The 20,923-nt window shown below is 46.2% G+C and overlaps 1 protein-coding gene across 1 annotated transcript in view; it reads right to left on the reverse strand.

The window, feature by feature from the left end:
- LOC149369486 (uncharacterized) overlaps nt 1-20,923 on the reverse strand; it is a 184,497-nt gene that overhangs the window by 70,678 nt on the left and 92,896 nt on the right. Inside the window, exon 5 of the mRNA XM_089558858.1 lies at nt 8,468-8,513. Within this exon, the coding sequence (XP_089414984.1) occupies nt 8,468-8,513 (46 nt within the window). The remainder of the gene's footprint in view (nt 1-8,467; nt 8,514-20,923) is intronic.

Consider the following 20,923-nt stretch of genomic DNA (forward strand, 5'->3'; position numbering starts at 1 on the left):
CAGTGTATTAGAGAAAAGTAAAGCAAAAGAAACATGAAATCCTATTGCTGCTCATCAGTTTATTTAGAAAAATGAGCGGATGTTAACTGCCTATATTTTGAGTTGTCACGCTCATGGACAATAGTTTCGGGAAGTGAATTCCATTCATCAATAGCCAAGGGTAAGAATGATTTATTGAATGCATTTGTGGAACCAGTAATACGCTGCACGCTCAGGGAATTGAAGAGCCGACGGCACGTTCGTACAGGTGGTACCAGAAGGGAGGTTCGCAGGTCAGGGCGGTTGTAATATAGATTATGAAATAAACTCAGCCGTAATGTCTTCCTTCGATGAGTTAACGAGTCGAGATCAATGGATGATTTGATTGCACTAACGCTGATCCGTGTATCATATTTTTAGCAGATGAAGCCAGCTGCACGATTCTGGATGCTTTCTAGTACGTCAATTAAGTATTGTTGATGAGGGCTCCATATTGCGCAGGCATATTCAAGTTTAGGTCTAATGTATACTTCATATGCGAGCTTATGAATGTTACTGGGGGATAAAGAGAGAGAACGCCTGATGAAGCCAAGTGTTTTAGATGTGTCCGCCACAAGTTTCGTGATATGCTCAGACCAGTTCAGTTTGTCTGTGATAATAACTCCCAGATATCGGTATAATTCTACACGTGAAATGATCATGGAGTTCAATGAGTATGAATAATCAAGGTTGGAGCGTTTTCGGGAAACTTGCATGCTCTTACACTTGGACACATTCAGTTTCATCAGCCAGGTGGCGCACCAGGTTTCTATTGTGTTGAGGTCTTTCTGCAGGAGCAACTGGTCAGATGTATTAGTGATGCGACGATAAAGTACACAATCGTCAGCGAAAAGGCGGATTGTGGATGAAATGCCTGTAGGGAGGTCGTTTATAAAGACTAAAAATAAAAGTGGACCGAGGACAGAGCCTTGGGGTACGCCTGAAATGACATTGGAGATTTTGGAGCGATGGTCGCCAATAACAGTGAACTGAGTGCGGTCTGAAAGGAAGGAGGAAATCCATGATAGTACCAAGGGGTCAAGAGAGAGGGATGAGAGTTTAAACATCAGACGTTGATGTGGGACACGGTCAAAGGCCTTAGAGAAATCCAGATAGATAATATCAGTTTGAAATGAAGAATCCAAATTGAGGTTAAGGTCCGTAGTAAATTCCTAAAGCTGGGCATCACACGAGAAACCAGAACGGAATCCATGCTGGTTGGCAAAGAAGAAGGAATTTTTGTCTAGATGAAGAGCAACCTGTGAGTATGTGATATTTTCTAGCATTTTGCAAGCAATACATGTTAATGAAATAGGGCGATAGTTTGATGGATCAGAGCGATCACCTGACTTGAAAACCGGAACAACCCTACTTAACTTCCAGTCATTTGGAATCGAACTACTTGAAATTGATTGGCTAAAGATTATTTGTAATATCTGACATGAAATTTCTCTAGTGCTTTTTAGTATTTTGGTAGGTATCTCGTCAGGTCCAGGGGCGCTAGACGACTTCAAACTGTCGATAAGTTTACCTATGCCTTCGGCAGAAATGGAGATTGGGGCCATCTAGTTGAAATGAGAGCTGTTATGGTTGGGTACATGGAGGACGGGTTCATGAGTGAAAACGGAAGAGAAGTAATTGTTCATAACATCTGCACAGCGATCTGCAGAGACGTGCGAGCCATCTTGCTCACGCAAGATAATACCCTGCTGCGAGTTATGGTTTGGCAACAGGATCTTCCAGAATTTCTGGGGGTTATTTTTAATTATGTTTTGCAAATCATTATTAAAAAATTTCTTTTTGGAGCGTCTCAAAAGATTCGTATAATTACGGAGACATTCGAAGTATTTATCCCATTTTGAAACGGTGGCTGAATTTTTGGCTGCTCGGAAAAGACGCTTTTTCTTTTTTAATAATCTTCGAAGAGAATTGGAAAACCAAAGCTTGTCAGCATCTCCGCGTATGCACACAAGAGGCACATATGACTCCATCAGCGATAGCATTTTCTGCTTGTAAAGCAACCAGTTACTATTAACTGTTCGAGAGGGAGCAGAGTTACGGAAATGACAAAGAAACTTTTCTAGAACCTGGTTAATTTGAGCATAGTCAGCTTTGTTATAGTCGCGAATATATTTTATTGATGGCTTGCGGGAAGGAATGGCAAATGACAAATTAAAAAAAAGCAGGTTATGATCGCTAAGGCCACTGGTACACGAGGGAGACTTAAACAACTCAGGCTTCGAGATGAATACAAGATCGAGGACGTTGCTACCACGCGTTGGAGTATTAACACACTGAACCATGTTAAACATTAGAATTAATTCAAGAAATTTTTTGACTGACGAGAAGGTGCTGATAGCTGATCCCAGTCGATGTCGGGATAGTTAAAATCGCCACAAAAGACTAAGTGTGCACGGGGAAAGCGGGACCGCAAGTCTAGAAAGACCGAATACAATTCATCAACAAAAGAGCAGTCAGAATCTGGCGGCCGGTAACAGGCGATAAGTATGGTCGCGGTAAAAGTAAGGGACAGCTTAACACAAACTAATTCAAGGCTACAGCCGACTGGCATGAAGTGTGAGTGTATGCTAGATTTTATCAGAACCAGAACACCCCCTCCTCTTCGGCCAGCTCTGTCAAACCTGTAGATAGTGAACGATTTACTGCCCTCGGGTAGTTCATTGTCTCGAATGTCATCGGTAAGCCATGACTCAGTAAGGATACCAATATCTGAGCAGTGATCTTCGAGAAGCGCTTCCACAGCCTCTCTCTTGGGTAAGTAGCTGCGAATATTTGTTAGCATGACAGCCATGTGATGATAAGATGGGATGGCTCGTGAAATAAGCAAAGGCTGGGGCGGTGCATTAGAGAGAAACTTGGAGGCGGACGATGACTGCTATGATGAAAGCTCGACTACTGAATCTGTGTCGCCGTTATATATGTATTGCTTTTTGTTGATAAGCAGCTTGTCGTAACGTATTTTAAACGTGACATCTCTTTCCTTGCCAAAACAGTATAACTTCTTTCGGGCTAATCGAACATGCGCCGAATAATCTTCTCGAACAGAAAAGTTTGTTTCTTTCAGCTTTGGTCCTGCAGCCAGAATCTTTGACTTGACCTTAAAATGTGCCAATTTGACAATGATTGGGCGGTTTTTCGATTCCTGAAAGCGGCCCTTTCGGTGGGCGCGTTCTATATCATCACTGTTTATCGACAGTCCAAGGTGTTGTGAACAGAAGGTGACAACCTGCGCCTCTGATTGCTCCCAGGTTTCGTCGCTCGTGTCCGCGATACCAAAAAAGATTAAATTTGACCTGCGTAAGCGATTTTCTGCGTCGTCGCACTTTTCCGTGAGCATTTTGATTTCAGAGGAAAGTCTGGTAATGTCGACGTTCGAGCTTGAGGGTGAAGCTTGTTCTTCGGTTTGACCAGCATGTACATTTTTTTCCAAAGCATCAACCCGCAATGAAAGGGCGCTGACGTTCTTTTCAATACTAATCTGTGCACCACGTATGCTGGAAAGCTCGGACAAAACAGTATTCTGGGACAATTCAAGGCGCGATATTGCCGCAGCGATTGATTCTAGGGTTGCTGGGGTGTCGTTTTGGTCAGGTCAAGGGTTCACTTCAACATCGCCAGAGAGCATCAGCAAGACACGAAAAAAATAGGCGTTGATGCAATGTAAACACATGTCGAACAACAGTTTGCGGAAAGAATCAATGAACTTGTTGAGGATTTTGCGGGGTCGCAGCGGAGCACCAGACAGAGACGACCAGCGTGGCAGGCTTCTAGTTGGTTGGTTGGTTGGCCTCAATTATAATGGTTCCGGACTGCGCGTGCCGGGCGTGCGCTCCGAGCACGCGCTGTCGTTCTTTATTTTCTTCTGTCGCGGGAACGCCGATCGCAGCGCCTGCGCTTTATAGCGTCGCCGGGCGCTACAAACTCAAGTGGTCACGACACCGCGAATAAAAAGGGTCGCTTGTACGGGTAGAACAAGCGTTCGGTAAGTAACTAACCTGCGTAAGGAACGGAGCTGACATGACCGTGTTTAAAGCGCTGGCGTGCCCCAAGTCGCGCCGGTGCTTGTGCCACGTATTTGTACACGAAGATCCCGCGTTGATTGTGCCACCAGGTTGCCAGATGAGAGGTTCGTTCCACTCCGGAAACAGCGTGAATGCCGAGGTTTGCTGATCAGTGTTCTCGATCCGAGGTAGCTGACGGAACGGCTTCGTGGGATGATGTTCCTCGACCGGGTAGAAGTGGCCGAAGCAGAAAGGCAGCGTCGATACGGTCCATATCAGGACAGCCTGCGTAAGGAACGGAGTTGACATGACCGTGTTTGAAGCGGTGACGTGCCCCTACAGGCTGTCCGTGTTGCCTCAAGTGTGCGCCCTGGAGACAGGTCCTCAAGTCTTGGACCCACTCTTCCGGCCGTCAGTATCAATCCGGACTTGGCGCCTGAGCAAATGACTTCTTTTGGCCGAGCGGACCACGTTGCCCACAGCCACGCTGACAGCCGACGGAACACCAAACACGCTAGAGGCTGACACCTCAGTCGGCACGCTGCCGCTCTCCGGTGATGAAGGGGTCTCACCGTGGGAGCAGGCATGTCGCACATTCACTAGCTGCAGCGCCTCAACTGAATCGACACAAGGGTTCTCCAGCTGTCCTGATCTATGGGCGACAAATGGTCCCTGTGTAGTGATCACAGGACTCAGAGTGGCAGGCCCAGGCAGACCCGGGCCCGGTGTTTTTGGGTCTGGGGGTGGGGGTCTTAAATGGTCTGTACCTACAGGCTGTCCCTTGCTGCTGTTTGGTGCGGAAGATATTGGTACCCCTTCTGTCGAGAGCTCGTGGCCAAGTTCACCTGACGCGTCCACAACATCCGACACATCCAAAATGTGTTCTGGCACCACCTCATCCTCATGCGTGCAGTTACCCTGGCGTAACATGTCAGCATAGCTCATGATACTTTTGTTTTACTCTTTGCCCAAAGCGTCGGCATTGGGTGCACCTAGGCGTACAACACAGACGCAGTACATGGCCCACCTGGCTACAACGAAGACACAGCGGAGACCTACCTGCGATCACAACAAATGCCTCTACTCCGAAAAGATTGAGCGTGTCAGGAATTGTACTTGCTGACTATCGTGTGCTAGATTTCACGGTTCGCTGTTTCCATGTGCTCCATGATGGGGCACCGCCACTTATCACGCCACTTATCACGCAGTTCCGAAATGCTCCAAAGCTTCTACAATCCTCCGGTGCTCCCTATAGCGCCGAAGCCAAAGCACCTTACCCTTCACGTTTTTGGTGCCCGGCTAAAATACCATACACATCAGGCCTTTGACAAGGACCCCTGCTTTGAAGAACTGCCATCGCAGGTAACCACCGAAGCATGGCTCATTTGATGCTGGCCAATCTAGAGAATCTCATGGCGGTGCAGAACATCCGCGAGGGTGTCTCGGAAGCCAGGAACACTGTATGGATGAGGCCAGTATGGAGAAAGACGGTGTGGAGGAGAGCATTATTGATAGGAAGTCGAGAGAGGACAACTTTGTACGAGCCCGTGTTAGCCCATGTCTCGGAAGACATCGGCCAAAGGCCGATGCGCTGCTGCGTTGTGTCCAGCTAGAAGCATTTCGAGACATAACCTTCCAGATCGGCTTCCCATGCTGTTGCCGCAGCGGATCATGCCTCATGTTAAACTGCAACACACTCTCGCGCCATTTATTTTCCAGCATCGTCTTCCTCAACATCCAACTGGGGCGCGGACATATCAGATCAGCTGCACCGCGATATGGGCTTAACCTCTGTCTAATATTGTCTCCGGACGTGCTGATGACCCAGAAAAGAAAAACCATGAGACAACAAGGCTAAACACCTGCTTTCGCACGTCTACTCGGTTTAAATAATTTTATACCTTAGCAGATCTGAAGCGAAAGCTTCACTACTGGACCTCGTGCTTCGATCGCCAGGTGCCGAGTTTTGATCTTCAGCTGAGCTGAGTTAGAGGTCGAACCACGAAAAAGGTAAAAACAAATTAATCAACATCTGTGACTGGGAGTTAAACCCGCGGCCAAGCTAAGAGATCTCATTTAATGGCCGCTTACCGAGACCACTAGGCTATCGCCGGATTTTTTTCTTTATTGTATGGAAATAGTGCCGAAAAGAAAAATCTAAGCATGCTTACGCCACAAAACACGAGGCCGCCATACCCCAGCATGACCCCACCTGCCAAAACATTAAAAGCCTGGGAGGCGCATTGTCCACGAAACAAAGATTTCAACGATCGTGGTGATTCGGCGTGGCGGTCCATCATGCGGCTCTACCAGAGACTAATTAGTCGCAGCAACATAAATAGAGCATATGGCACAACGCAGCTTTTCTCCACAGGCAAAAAACAGGTACTGTAGGGCGTAATGTCCATGTCAAGAGCTAACCGAACCTATTCCATTGAAATCATGTTTCCCAAGGCTGTCCATTATCGCTTGTGTTGTTGCCCTTTATTTGAATCCCTTTGCCTCAGTATTATTAACGGCGCAACTATCCGTGGTTTCTCCCTGTCGCAATGTGAAATTAAGATTTTTGCCTATGCAGATGATGTCGCCCTCTTTTGTTCTGACAAAATGAGTGTGCTTGAGACATTATATTTGGCTGAACAGTTTTGCGAGGTATCAGGTTGAGCCCTTAATTTAGATATATGTACGGGGTATTGGTTCAGCCATTCGTGTACAACACCAAGTCATTATGGTGATATTAGCTGGGACAGCGGGACCCTTCACTACCTAGGGGTTCCTCTTCACCAAATTGGCAACAGTAGAGCCTACTGAGATCCACAGATCATCATCATGAGGCGACAAACCCAGGCTTGGATGGGTAGCGAACTGTCAGTGTTTGCTCAGGCTCAAGTCTGCAACACTTTTTTATTTGCAAAACTTGCCTATGTGCTACATGTTCTGCACTGTGCGGGGAAGGAAGTGCAGGTGATAAGCTGAGTATCTGGAACCTTCGTATGGCGTTCCCAACGGGAACCCATGCGTCGCGATGACCTATTTCTTTCTTTAGAGTCTGGTGGAATAGGCTTTGTTCACTTCTTTGTTCGTCAGCTTGTTTCTGATTTTTCTTTTTCTAATCAGCAAACCACCTTGTTTTAATAGCTGTGCTTATTAGGCGTCGCAGTGCTCATTTGCCTTTCCTGTTCGTACCGAGCGGACACACTAGTGAGAGACCTTTCTGGGGATTCTTTAATGATACCTTCAATTTCCTCACTTTACACTTTTCTTTGGACTACGTGTACAGCCTCTCCAGAAGGCAGATGACTCAAGCACTTGCAGGGTATTTGTTTCCTGTACCGTTGTATCGGCCATCTTTTCTGGATTTCCTTGACGCCAGAGTTTTAAAACGTGCTAGAGAAATGTGCATTTGTTATGCTGCAAAAACATTCTTGTTTAATCTACACACCTTTACCCTCCCTGTGAAGGCATGGCTTCGTGCTAAAGAGATGCTTGCGCCACGGACGGCGCTTGCGCCATACCATTGTTTTATTCTGTGCATTGATGCTGTGTTTTTCTGGGACATGTTACAACCAATAATTATCTAGGCTATCAGCGCAGCCAGCACGCCTCGTGTTAAAGTAAACCACACTCTCGCGCTGTGCATTGAAGAGCGTCGTCTTCATCAACTTCCATCTGGTCTGTCCTGCGGCGACTAATCTTTCGAGATCAGGGATGAACCTAGTTTGCGCGAGATGCGAGTTCGAGGTGAAGCCATAAAAAAAGAGGGAACAAAATGAATCAATATCCATGAGACTGGAAGTCGAATCCCTGGCTGCGCGATCAGATCTCCTTTAAGGGCCGCTCAGTGAGGCAACTAGGCTATCGCCTTTTGTCGCTATATTGGGCCTCTAGGCTATCGCCGCAGCCAACACGCCTCGTGTTAAACTGCACCAAACTGTCGCACTGTGCATTGCAGTGTGTCATCATCAACTTCTATCTGCTCCGTCCCGCTGCACTGCCTGCTCACCGTCATCTTCTACGCAGGACAAATTCGTGCTTTCGCTCTGATTCGAATGTAGTAAGCATTCTCTGCAATTTTTTTTCACTCGTTTCAATCCTCCTCTTTAGGTGTCGTCTTTGTCAATGGGCTTTATCCTCTGCGCTTCATTGCTTATGTTATAGGAAGTCAGTCCCTTAATCTGGAATATTTTTACGGGTTCCGAAAGTGTAGGTGGCGATTTAGGCTGCGAAAAATAGTCGTAGGTTGTACGTACTAGGTTTCCACTTACAGAGCACGAATTATTTGCGGTAAGGAGAACAGGATTCATCCTTAAAGTCTTTTGCTGTAAATTGCTGTGATGTGTACTTAGAAGCACTTTATAAACGCTCGTAGATTGTTTGCGCCTGTACCCTTCTCTTACAGCCTGGTTTCAAAACAAGCTCCAACTTACTGTGTCCTTTTAAAAGTGCATCGATCTTCTGGTCGAAGAAAAAGTTCTGCAAAAAAGAAGTAACAATAACGTATTAATACCAAAGGTTGGCAAACGTTTTTTCCAAAAAACATGTACCAACTAGCTCAACTCTCCGTTTTATTGAAGGTTGGCAGCTTGGTCTAAAGAGAAAGCTTGGGGAGTAAATGCAGCAAACTTAGTTATGTTTCAATAAACTTCTGGTTCTTTTCTTGTTAACCTTACTCCACTAATGTTCTTGTGACATCGTGGAGGAAGAGCTGCAGACAACTGATTATGTATGGACGACACACGGAAGCATATAAACTAATCCATATACAAAAACTACAGCAACAATGCACAAAACGCGTATACACTAAATTAACAGGCACGGCTTTCAGCCGCCAAAGGTGACTGAAAACTTGAGATTCTGATGTCGCAGCTGGCAGAGCTGACGCTTTTAGCAGCTTCTAATAGTACGGCTTGGCCAACTATGCACGACGAGGACTGACAGAAAACTGAACTGCTCCACATGGCACAATGTTTTAAAAACACGCGCTTTCGTTCCTCACACCCACACAAACACGAGCCCTCTGAGTGCCAGCCTCCCCCTCCCAAGCGCCTTCAGCCGTGGAACGCGGAGAGAGTGCGCCATCACTTCGTAGGGGCACAGGCTCGAACAATGTGGAACCGGCCGGCGGCGCTTAGGAAGAGAATAGCAATGGCCGCCTGCGCAAAGCTGTGCCTCTGTGCCCACATATTCCGGATTGAGTTTAGACCTTCATCTCTTCTCGCTGCGCTGTCGGTAAAGAAGTATGGCCAGTGACGTGCGTCACGGCATGCTTATAGCTGCGTCCGGCTTCCAGTGAGTTTGACAAAAGCCTTATCTTTCTCTTCCTCCTGCGGGCGCACCGGAAACGCCCAGGGTTAACGATACCGATATAAAGCGCCTCTTGTTTCGCGAATTGAGTTCACTAAACTTGTTGAAACTATTTGAGACCTAGCGAGAGCGATTAGGATGATATCTTTCGCTTATGCACGCCCAGGCAGAAGAGGTTCACATAGCCGAGGTCGCCCACTAGTCCGCTCTGTATGCTAATAAGGCTTCAGAAACATAGAGACGATATTTTCTTCGAGCGACCATGTTTTGTTAGAGAAGGGCCGTGGCCTCAAAAGCTGCGTGTTGATGCAATCAATTCTCGTTCGATGAATTCGTCATCGGTCAGGCCCATCTTGGTAACAGAATTTCCGAGCAGCGGCTCTTAGCCCAGCCTAAACCACGCCACCACTTGTGGCCGATAGCCACAACATTGGGCTACATCGCGTTTGAAGAGCACTTCCCAGGAAGACCTTCGCAATGTAACCGTAAGATGCAGATATGCGAGCAGCCCATTCCTCGGTCCACATACTCTTTCCAGGCCACAGGCATATTGGGACAACACGTACCTTAAAAACGTGAAGCAGGTCACCGCAAATTGTGTATTGTTCGCAGCCGAAACTTCCTGGCATATATCCTTCATAAACAATGCTGCCCACATGGACAGCATTGTCTCTGTGCGGCAGCTCCTAGGACATGTTAGACTCCATCAGAACGAGGTGCACATAACCGGCATCGCTGAATCCTCTGTTATCAGGTTCCTAGGGCTCTGGCATATTGAGACACATTTTTTTTTAGAGAGCTGTAGATGTGTCAAGTCGACCACATCACCACGAGTGGCAGATTGGCAAAAGCGCCTACTCTAAAGCCCACATATCTCTCACGGCTCAGGCCCATATGGGCAACATTGTCTATAGACAGCAGCTGCTTGCCAACATTCTCCACATCACCCCATGAAGCATGTCTCCGCTACACACTTATCTCTAGGCCTCATTTCTGTAACTGCTCAGGCTCACTTTGGAAGGAATATCTTAGAGCGAGAAGATGCAGATGGGAGCTGCAGATGATTTTGCTCGGTACCCACAATTTTTGGACAATAATTCGCTGGAGAAAACTTCTGACCTGAGGCTTCCAATACTTTTTTACACACACAATTTCTTTAAGTGATGTGCATCGCAGTGTTTAAGCAGCCTACGCCCAGTAAGAGTCGTGCAGATGCTAACAATCTTTTATTCATTTTGTCGATGTCAAACAGAAACACTGTTCATGATGGATTCGAAAGCGCGAAAAGGCAGAGACGAAAGGAAAAGAACACACACGACAAGCGCTTGTCGTGTGTGTTCTTTTCCTTTCGTCTCCGTCTTGTAGTGCTTTGGAATCCATCATGAATGTTTACCAACTTGCCCAACTTTTTGCCGTCCTTCGAACCACTGTAGCTTTCTATAATTTATTGGTTACTTTTGACTTCAAATGCTCCGTGTTTGGGTATTAAATTAGTGCTGGTATCTTACAGCACATCGATTACTTTTCCGTTGACTTCCTTCAAAAGCACTGGATTAAAGAGTTGAAATGTGTCTTTGGGAAAGTAATTCTCTCCTTTGTGTCTTCCGATATTTAAAGTGTTAGGATTCGCTGTAGCATGTGCAGATCGCGTGTAAACTGTTTTATTCTTTTCAAGATGGCGTGAAGGGTGGTCAGTGGATAAAATGACAGAGTGTCCATGTAGTGAATGGCAAAGGATACGAAAGATAATAAGCCCGGTTATATTGTGCCTTGAAAGAATAAATAGTAAATTACATTCAGATTTAAGACTGGTGACGCTTGAATTAAAGGACTAATCAGAATGGAGGATTCTTGCTTCGTGGTTGTGTATGTACTTGAGCCCATGCGAGAGAGATTTGATTGATAGGCATGCGAATGCGCATGCGTATCCCTTCTTTTGGACGGACCAAAGAGAAGCAGGTCCTAGTTATAGGTTATGTAATGCGCGGTGACGATTGAGGGAGTGAGAAATAGTGACATTTAGGCATTTATAGCAGGTCACTGCATATGTTTTGTAGTGAGAGGCAGGGGCGTAGCCAATAGAGGAGGGGGGGAGCTTATGGGGCTTCAGCCCACCCCGAAAATTTTTTAAAACTCTCACCGACCGCAGCATGGCCCAAGTACATATCCCGACTTCTGCTATCACAGTTTTGTTCTTGCCTGTATCATTTGTCGGTCCGTGCTTAAAGTTTACTTTCTCTGGCTTCAGAAGATGTTTATTTGCCGTGTTTAATCCATTATATAGAGTGACCTTTGCTTAGATACGCAGATTTAATGAAGACATTCGTGTATCTAAATATGTTGTGGTAAGATTTTGTGTATACATAGAGTGACTTTGTTTCCAGCGACACTTTTTTGTTCTTTATGAATCTGTATCTTCGCATTTCTAATACTCCATTTTATCTTCGCACTTCTAATGTATATTTTTCAGACCTCATTCATGTGCTCGCTGTTGCGATTAAAATTTCGGTGCAATTACCCGCAATACATGACCGCTGACCGCTTCTGCTGCGCAGTACACTGAAAGGAAGGACAGCGTCATTGAGATTTTTCCCTGGCTGTTGCTTATGCACAAAAATGTAAAGGTTCTTGAACGAGATTGAGGTCTGCAAAGCATCATTCACTCCATCTCCCCAAAATTCTGGAAACTTCTAACTCCAGGTGGCAGGTCATCACGCAATATCTCATTAGTTGACAATGATGGTTCTGAGGTTCCATGAGACAAATGCCATGCGGTAACGAACTCATACTTTTTCTCTGTTTTTAGCAATGAACCTTCCTTAAATATTCTTCCCTTACAAAAGCTTCCATATTCTCATATTCCGCCTGTTACTGTCACTGCCAACGGTGCTGCAAATATCATTGATAAGCTTAAGGTTTCAAGAGCTCCAGGACCTGATAATATACCTTCAGAGGTGCTGAAACCCACCAAGGATAGCTCAAGCCAGGTTTCGCAAACAATATTCGAGCAATAGATTGCTACAGGTTCAATTCCAGGTGACTGGATGATGATTCGGTTAGTTCAGGTTTTAAAGCAGGTAACTGGTCCGAACCTTCTAACTACCGTTCAATTTCTTTAATATGATTTGCCTACAAGCTGCTAGAACACATTCTATATTCACATGTGGCCTCTTATCTAGAATACAACTGCTTATTTTCCTCCAGTCAGCATGGATTCAGATCCGGTTATTCATGCGAAGCCCAACTTTTTCATATCCGTACCGATCTCAGCCTAAATTTAGATTCGTGATTTCAGACTGTTGTCACATAACTGGACTTCTCGAAAGCTTTTGATCGTGTATCACATCAGCGCCTTCTAGCCAAACTTTCATCCTTATGCCTAGATCCTCTGGTATTAACATGGCTGCATTGTATTCTGACTGGTCGTAGTCAATACACTATTATCCATATTGATTAGTGGTCTGTAACTGAGGCTTTGTCCGGCGTCCCACAGGGCTCAGTTCTCGGTGCACTACTACTTTTGTAAGTGACCTTCCTTCAGGCATTTCATCGACCATTCGTCTTTTCGCAGACGACTGCATCTTGTACTGTCGCATACGCACTAAAAAAGACCAGCTAATCCTTAAAAATGACTTAAGCAGAATTGAAGAGTTGCGTTCCTCATGGCTAATGCAGCTCAACGTTTCCAAGTGCAAGCACATGCAAGTAACCCGCAAGTGCACAAGCGTAAACTACACGTATTCATTAAACTCAACCACCTTTTCCCAACTCGTTTCATGCCGGTATCTCGGAATTCATATCACCAACAACCTGACGTGGTCCGAGCACATTACGAAGCTGGCAGATTTTGCTTCGAATTCACTCGGGTTTCTCAGACGGCACCTCAGTTATTCCTCACCTTCTATCTGAAAACTAGCCTACATTACTTTCGTCCGCTCTAAACTTGAATAGGCCTCCCTTGTTTAGAGCCCATAACAAGCTCACATAATTGACACCTTAGGAGATATTCAAAACCGTGCAGCCAGCTTTATTTCATCCGACTCTGGCACCCACTCCAGCAGTACAAATAGAAAATTATCTCTCGACATAGAGCCTCTGGTGCACACGCCTGTTTGTCTTTATTCCACAAACTATACCATTCTTTTCCTTCACTACAGGACTCCATTCTGCTTCCGCCCCTTAGAACTTCGCGCCGTCTCTTCAAGTATATGAGCATTCTACGCGCGCACGGCTCCACTAACGCATTTAACAAGTCTTCTTCCTGTTCTTATCGAAGAATGGCATTAATTACCCGAATGCATTGTCATCCAACGCGATCCATGTAAGTTCCTAATTGCTGCTGTCACATTTAAAAACCTGGTATTGATTATTCTTCCCTTTGCGTTTTACTGCCGTTCAATATATGTTTGGCCACTCTCTCTCTGATGGGTTTATGTGTATTTTCTCTTTATATCCTGCCAGTATATGTATAATACACTGATTGTGACCTGTTTTATTCTTCTAATGTAACCCTCCCCCTTTCGTAATGCCCCACCACCCAGAGGTCTTTAAGGGTCAATAAATGATGATGAAAAATGATGATAAAGATTCATTAAAATATTTGTCCTCTACTTGCTCAGTTCATGACCTTTACGTTTTTCATATCAGCCGCATGCACTGCTTTGCTGGTTTCGGACTGATATAGCTCTAGACTCCGTGTGATATTTTCTTTACTTATTAAATACGCAAGAGCCCGGAAGCATTGCTATCAGTTATCTCTGCCAGGATTTTGAAGACATACGAGTACATTCATTTATCTAAAAAGATGCATATTTCACTTGTCTAGACCGTGCGTAGCGTTATCTAATAAAGGATGGCATTGTCAATGGCAATGCAGTTATTATTCTTGCATTTCATCCCTTCACAATTTCTATCAGGAGGCCGCGCTGAAACATGACCGCCCAACCCCCCCTCCAAACACAATTTATGGCTACGCCATAGGTGAGAGGTACCGTAGATATTCAAGAGGTAGGATTACCTATCATGGATTATAGTAAGTGACGTTTTTTTCAAGTTTAGAGGCAGGAACCAGTGGCGGCATCATGATTCATTGTAGTTTAAGTCAGCTTGTAATATTAAGGCATTTGTTCTGTGAGTGATACACGGATAGATTACTGTAGATTAGCAAATTAATGCTTGTGAGGTGTGCACATTAACCTTTAATAGACATTAAATTTTAAATAACCAGTTATGCATAAGTGTCTGTTTTAGAGTACGCACAAGAGCAAGGAAACGAGCGGCACGTTAACGTAGGCCTAAATATGGCAGGGCATTGAGACGGTGCGTTTTCCTGAACAGAGTTGATCACAACGCACGGAAATTAGCGGATATTCTGTGCTTATTCCAGATGAGTGTTTGTTCAACTGGTGATCTTAACCCGATCCACGGTGTAAGAAATAGTTTAGGTGAGGGAACGGCGCGAGCGAGCCGCTACGTAGAGAGGAGGTGGGAGCATTCTGCTTACACGGCCGGTCAACAGAGGGCGCTACTGAATGTTCCCCGGGTCTCCCGCTTTCGCCCTTCGCGCCGTTGGATTGTTTTTGTCTGCTTCGGCTTGTTCCTGCTTTCACGCGTGCGTTTTGTCAAATTTGACTCTCAGATCAACTTATTCTATGCGGCAGTGTGGTAGTGAAGTGCTTCGTGTCATTTTGTAGCAGCGGCTACAAATCGTGTAAGTAAAAGTACTCGCTTTTCAAGCCGTCCCAGGATGATGCAAGGCTCTAAGCGTGGCGGCGAGCAATACCTCGCAAGGACCGTGTACTACAAAGAACGGATCGTGTTTGGGACAGGCATTTTGCTCCCCACTTCATCCTGAAGACGTGATCAGCGGAAATTGATGGCCACGTGTCCGGCAAGAGAAGAGCGGGCCTTACAAAAGACGCCATTCCATCTATCTTCGAAGGGGCGCCGAGCTACCTTTCAAAACGGATCAAGTGCCCTCGCTTACTTACTTACAATCATGTAAACCCATCGAACATGCTCAAGATGAGGGTGAAGCTGGCGACACAGCTTTTCAGCAATTCTGTTGCCAAAGGAATCATGTTTTATGCACGCAGAGGTGCGCGAAGGTTGGCTGATGCGGAACCGATAGCTAAATTTACACTTTTTTTGAACGACCTGTTCGATGCTCTGAACCGCCGGTACTCTGCAGAGGGAATTCGACTAGGAAGCAGAGATTTCACTACTCTCCAAACTGCATCTGAATGGCTCGACACATGGGAACAACAGGTTGTAAACGGAGACATTCCAAAAGACCTCTTTTTGACCCAGTCGACTGCCGAAGGTTTGCGCGTTACCCTGAAATCTGTCCAACAACTTTCTACCTACCTTCTGAAAGACTGCGGTTTCAAGTACGTGTTGTCGGCCAAAAATGAACCAGGACCCCTTGGAATCCTTTTTCGGAATTATCAGACAGGCGGGAGGTCAAAATGAACATCCGACCTTTCCCACATTCTTGCAGTTATATCGCATGCTAAGCATGTATTCTTTGTTAAAACCTCCGCAGTTTAGAAACTGTGCAGCGCATGATACCACTCAGGCTGCCGTTGTTACTCTGGCGGATTTAAGGGAGATATATCAGAGTTCAGATATGCAGCGCCCAAATAAACTGCAAGAATTGAAGCAGAAGCTTGATGGGCTGATCGAAGACGGCAGCTGGGAATGTGATGACATATTTGAGCTAAATGACTGCGACGCAGTCGTTGTAGACTGCATTGTATACTACGTCACTGGCTTTGTCTCAAGAAAACTCGCAAATGAGGTCTCCTGTACGACTTGCAAGGAGGCGCTTGAGGGAACAAAAGGGATCGCAAAGGTGCCTGAAGCCGACCTGGTGAATTTAAAAACGAGAGGCAGGCTGACGCACCCGAATATGCATCTTTTTGATCTTTTCAAATACTGCGAGGAAAAGTTTCAAAAAGATGCAAGTGACAGGCATGCGTTCGATAGGTCAATTGATGCTGTTCCGGAAAAGTTCCAGTTTACATTTCCATGCAGTCTTCACAAAGAAGGCATGCTTGCGAAACTGATCCACTACTACGTGTTCTTGCGTATGCGCCAATATTGCAGGCAGTTGAAAAGTCAGAAAGACAAAAAGAGCCAGGACTTGCAAAAGTTGTCAAAAGTTGTGTGAGCCCATGGGTCGAAGCGACGGCATGAGAGCTGAAATTTACTTTGCAGCGCATATTTTCCTCACTTTATTCTCCCACATTAACCTGTTGTTTCCGGACTTGTGCTTTTGTCAAAATTGTTCAATAAATTTTTAAGAGCTTTAACTTTTGTGCAGTGAAGCGTCTTCATGATCTTTGCGGGGCGAGTATGGATATAATTCATTTTATCGTAATATTCAATTCAGTTCAATTCAATTCATTTATTTTCACCACATATTTACATGGTTGGAGCTCTCGGGCAAAAAGCTGCTCGGGGCAGCTTGACGAGGCCCAAGAGACTGTTACAAGGTAGAGCAGTGCCGACATATGATTAAAATATAACAAAAGAAAAAAACAATATTATATCCATTATTATATACAAGGAAAAACACGGCTAGTGTTACAATATAAAAACTTACTATGTACTGAAACATAATACATGTTCAAAAAGACCGTCGTAAACGACATAATTACGCAAAGACGTCAGTATTTGATAACAAAACACAATGTGATAATGGACTGACAATTTTGGATTTTATTGTGCGTTTAGAAATCGTTCCCGCAAGTCGCTTCTTGTGGGCCAAGCATCAAATTTATACTTGTTTAGCAGTGAGGGGAGGTTATGTTTCAATGACTGGTTCTTATAATTTGTTCGGAAACGAGGAACGTGCCACTTTTCTGTGTTTCGTGTAGATACTATTCGTTCGTGGCGTTCTAGTGAAGCGGTGGCAATTAAAAAGCCACGAAATGAATTAGACAAAGAGAAGTATGTACGCAAAATCCCGAAGTCATATAATGAAAAGACAGGAATGAGCTTATAGGTTGCGAAAAGCAGGCCAGTATGTGCTAAGTGTTAGTGATTCCCGATGTATCGTGTAATTCTTTTCTGTATTGTAAAGATTTTTTGTTTACTTCTATTGGTTGTAGTGCTCCAAACAAGGTTACAGTAGTTAATATGTGAAGCAAAAAAGGCATGGTTGACAACCACACTTCGCGAACTTTTACGTGGGAAGCTCCCAGACACACTTAGAGCGTGTGGGGGTAGCGATCTCGGACTCAAAGGAGATGCCCTCGACTCAGCGTGGCAAGCTCAGCGGAGACCAGCTACCAAGTGACAAGAGGTTTTTGGGCGTTCGGTGCCCAGCTTTCGCCGGTCGCAAGCCAGAGAATGGGTCGGAGCTAAAGGTTTACAAAAGAAAACAAAGTTTATATAGCAAAGAGACGATACAGAGGATTTAACAATCACTAGTACAGACACATACAAAGTGATTGATTGAACAATGCAACACGTGCAAAGTTAAACTCGAGAGAGAATACAATTCAAAGGAAATATTACACCTAAAGTGCACTAAAACAGGAGAGAGAGGTAAACAAGCAAAACACAATTTGTTCACCGGGCACGGCGGCAGTCCGACGACCAGAGTTCCATGACGATGCCGTCCCGCAGACTGGCGAACGTTGCCTCGTTGGTCCGATGCTGGCCAAGTGGTGTTTTCCCGGGAGTCGAACGGGCGCGCTTCGAAGCTTAAACGGCGGTCCGGACTGACTTCACAGCGGTCAACGTCCTTCTTTTATAGGCTCGCTCTCCCGTCTGTTTGTTGTAGGCGCCAAAGTAGGCGCGCACATACACGCAGCATTTGCAGTGCTGTCTCCCTTCTTTCTTCTCACTGGCCGCGCGTCCCCATTGGTCAGAGGTCGGGGGTCGCATCTCGAAGTTTCGAGCGTGTTCTTGAGTGGCGCCGTCGCCGACGGGCGAGGGGGACGTGTCTTAGTGCACGCAAGGCTACGCCCTTTCCCCCCCGTCAGCTGCAGAAGCAACTCGTATGTTCCAGAGAATTCGGCGTGGATGACTCATTCCCTCGGCACACGCCGTGGCGGTGGAGAGAGAGGCACGCGCTCGGCGGGGGCTTTCCCTCTCTCCCGTTGGGCTCGCGCCGGCGAGACGGCGTGCGCGCGGCGGTTTTTCTTTGTTTCTAAAATGCGCCGAATTTTGTGACACTGCCCCTTCCTTTAAGAATATTGTGTAACAATATTCACAAAACACAAAATTCGCGCGCACATGCATGCGCTCACAAAGTCAGTGGCGGATGCCAAAATACATACTACAATATCTTGATGCTTTCACATATATAACAAAATGCAGTGTTCACAATGTACTTCAAAACACGCCGCGATTCGGCAGTACATTAACACAACATTGCAAACAGGAAGCACACAAATACAAGGCATGCTTTCGCCTATACTTCCAGGTTTGGCCTAAAAAGTTGGTTCGGAACAGGAATGTTTCGCTCAAGCTTACAGTCGCGCTTTTAATTCTCTTACGCACGCGACTCTGACCTTTCTTTCTGTCGCGAGCACTGCTCTTCTTTCGCCTCATGCTGAGGCTTCTCTTCCGAACGCGGTTTTAGCTCCGCTTCCTGCTCGTACTCCTCTCTGGTTCTGCGGCCAGTCTTCGAGCCCTTCTTCTTTTCCTGTGGCCAGCGCGTCTGTTGCGAGCAAATTTAACGCCAGTTCGCTTACGACGGCTCCGATTCAGGTGTTTGCTCTCTTTTCCGTGTGCGCTCTTCTGTTTCCGTTTGCGCCTCCACACTGAGTCCTTGCTGTAGGCTGGGCTCGTTCCTCTGAGCTTCTTTCTGACTTTGCTGCGATGTTCGGGCAGCTCGCTCGCATTCGGCTCGGCGGTCTTCAGCTTGGTTCTGTCTCTTCCCGTTTTCTGCCTGAATTTTCTCCAGGACTTCTGTTTTTCGGTTTCACCTGCTTCTGTGGTGCCCGACTCAATTCTCTTTCTTTTTACTTTCTTCCAAGTTCTTTTTCGGGTCAACCCCGGTTCACTGTCAATTGCGTCATCCGCGGTGTTCTCTCGCGATGAAGCCACTGGTTCAGCTCTCTTTTGTTCTCCGAGAGCTGAGCTTTCTTCATCCAAATCCTTTTTCTTCTTTTGGAGCCTTCCTTGTGAGGGGCATTCTGAGCCTGGCTCATTAGCCGTTGATGACTCATTCTCCTCACTTTCGCTCAGTGTTGCTTCCTTAGCTTTCTCTGATACTTTCCTGAGCTCGTTAGTTTCAGTGCAGTGGTGCTCCATTCCTTGTACTGCACTGTCTCCTTCCTCCGAGGCACAAATTTCCTCGCCTTCCTCTTCGGGAAAGCCCTCCTCGCTGCTCGAGGGTTCACTCGGAACGGCTTCCGGGTCTTCACTGAGTGCGCTTTCCTCAGGTATTTCTACGTCTGAGCTTTCACACTCAGTGCCATTTAACCACTCTTTCTCGTGGTCTTCCCTGCCGGACTCAGAGGTGTAGCACTCTGACTCCTCCATAGAGATCTCGACTGCTTCTTCGTCCTCAGGCGGCTGCTCTAGGGTCCCCTCGGACTGCAGCGTCAGGTCGGCCTTTACTTCAGTGCGTACTACCTCAGCAGTAGCTACACTTTCAACTTGCTGAGGAAGCGACACTCCGGTCTGTCCTTCCCTCTCTGTGATTTCAGCTGCAGGAACAGGCTGTTCCACAACCTCACTCTCACTAGTGGAGCTAGTTACAACCTCTTCCGTGGTTGTCAACAAATTAGACTCGTTAGTCTTCCACCCGGCCTCTCCGGGGTTAGGCTGCACTGGATCCCTGACGTTCCTCAAACGCCGAATTTCAGCAATCTTCCTCTGAATGATTGCCATCTCTCTTTCAAAAGCCCTTTCGGCTTCTTCACGTTTCATTTCCCTCTCTTTCTCAGCGGCTTCTCTAGCGCGCTGTCTCTGTGTCTCTCTTTCTTCTCGAGCCCTCTCTCTTTCCTGGTCCACCCATTCTCGCAGTTCGGCTCCGGTCATCCCCATCTGGAGACCGACCTCTACTAGCTCCTTTAGCTCCTTAAAGCTCATATTTGGAGACCGAACTCTACATTCAAGGCAACGAATACTTCTCCACGGTGAACCTCACTAACCGCTTCCGAGCGGCACCTCACAATATCGCTCTTCTGCTACCACTCGTTTACGACCTCTTCGTAAACTCCTTCCGACTCTTTCTCCGTTCTCTGTGCTTGCAAACACCAAACGTCCTCTCGCGGACGCCGGAATATATTGTCACCCACACTTCGCGCACTTTTACGTGGGAAGCTCCCAGACACCCTTAGAGCGTGTGGGGGTAGCGGTCTCGGACTCGAAGGAGCTGCCCTCGACTCAGCGTGGCAAGCTCAGCGGAGACCAGCCACCAAGTGAAAAGAGGTTTTTGGTCGTTCGGTGCCCAGCTTTCGCTGGTCGCAAGCCAGAGAATGGGTCGGAGCCAGAGGTTTGCAAAACAAAACAAAGTTTATACAGCAAAGAGTCGATACAGAGGATTTCACAGTCACTAGTACAAACACATACAAAGTGGTTAATTGAACAATGCAACGCGTGCAAAGTTAAACTCG

The sequence above is a fragment of the Amblyomma mixtum genome, chromosome 1, assembly GCF_055824585.1.
Source record: "Amblyomma mixtum isolate Tamu chromosome 1, ASM5582458v1, whole genome shotgun sequence".
Taxonomy (NCBI): domain Eukaryota; kingdom Metazoa; phylum Arthropoda; class Arachnida; order Ixodida; family Ixodidae; genus Amblyomma; species Amblyomma mixtum.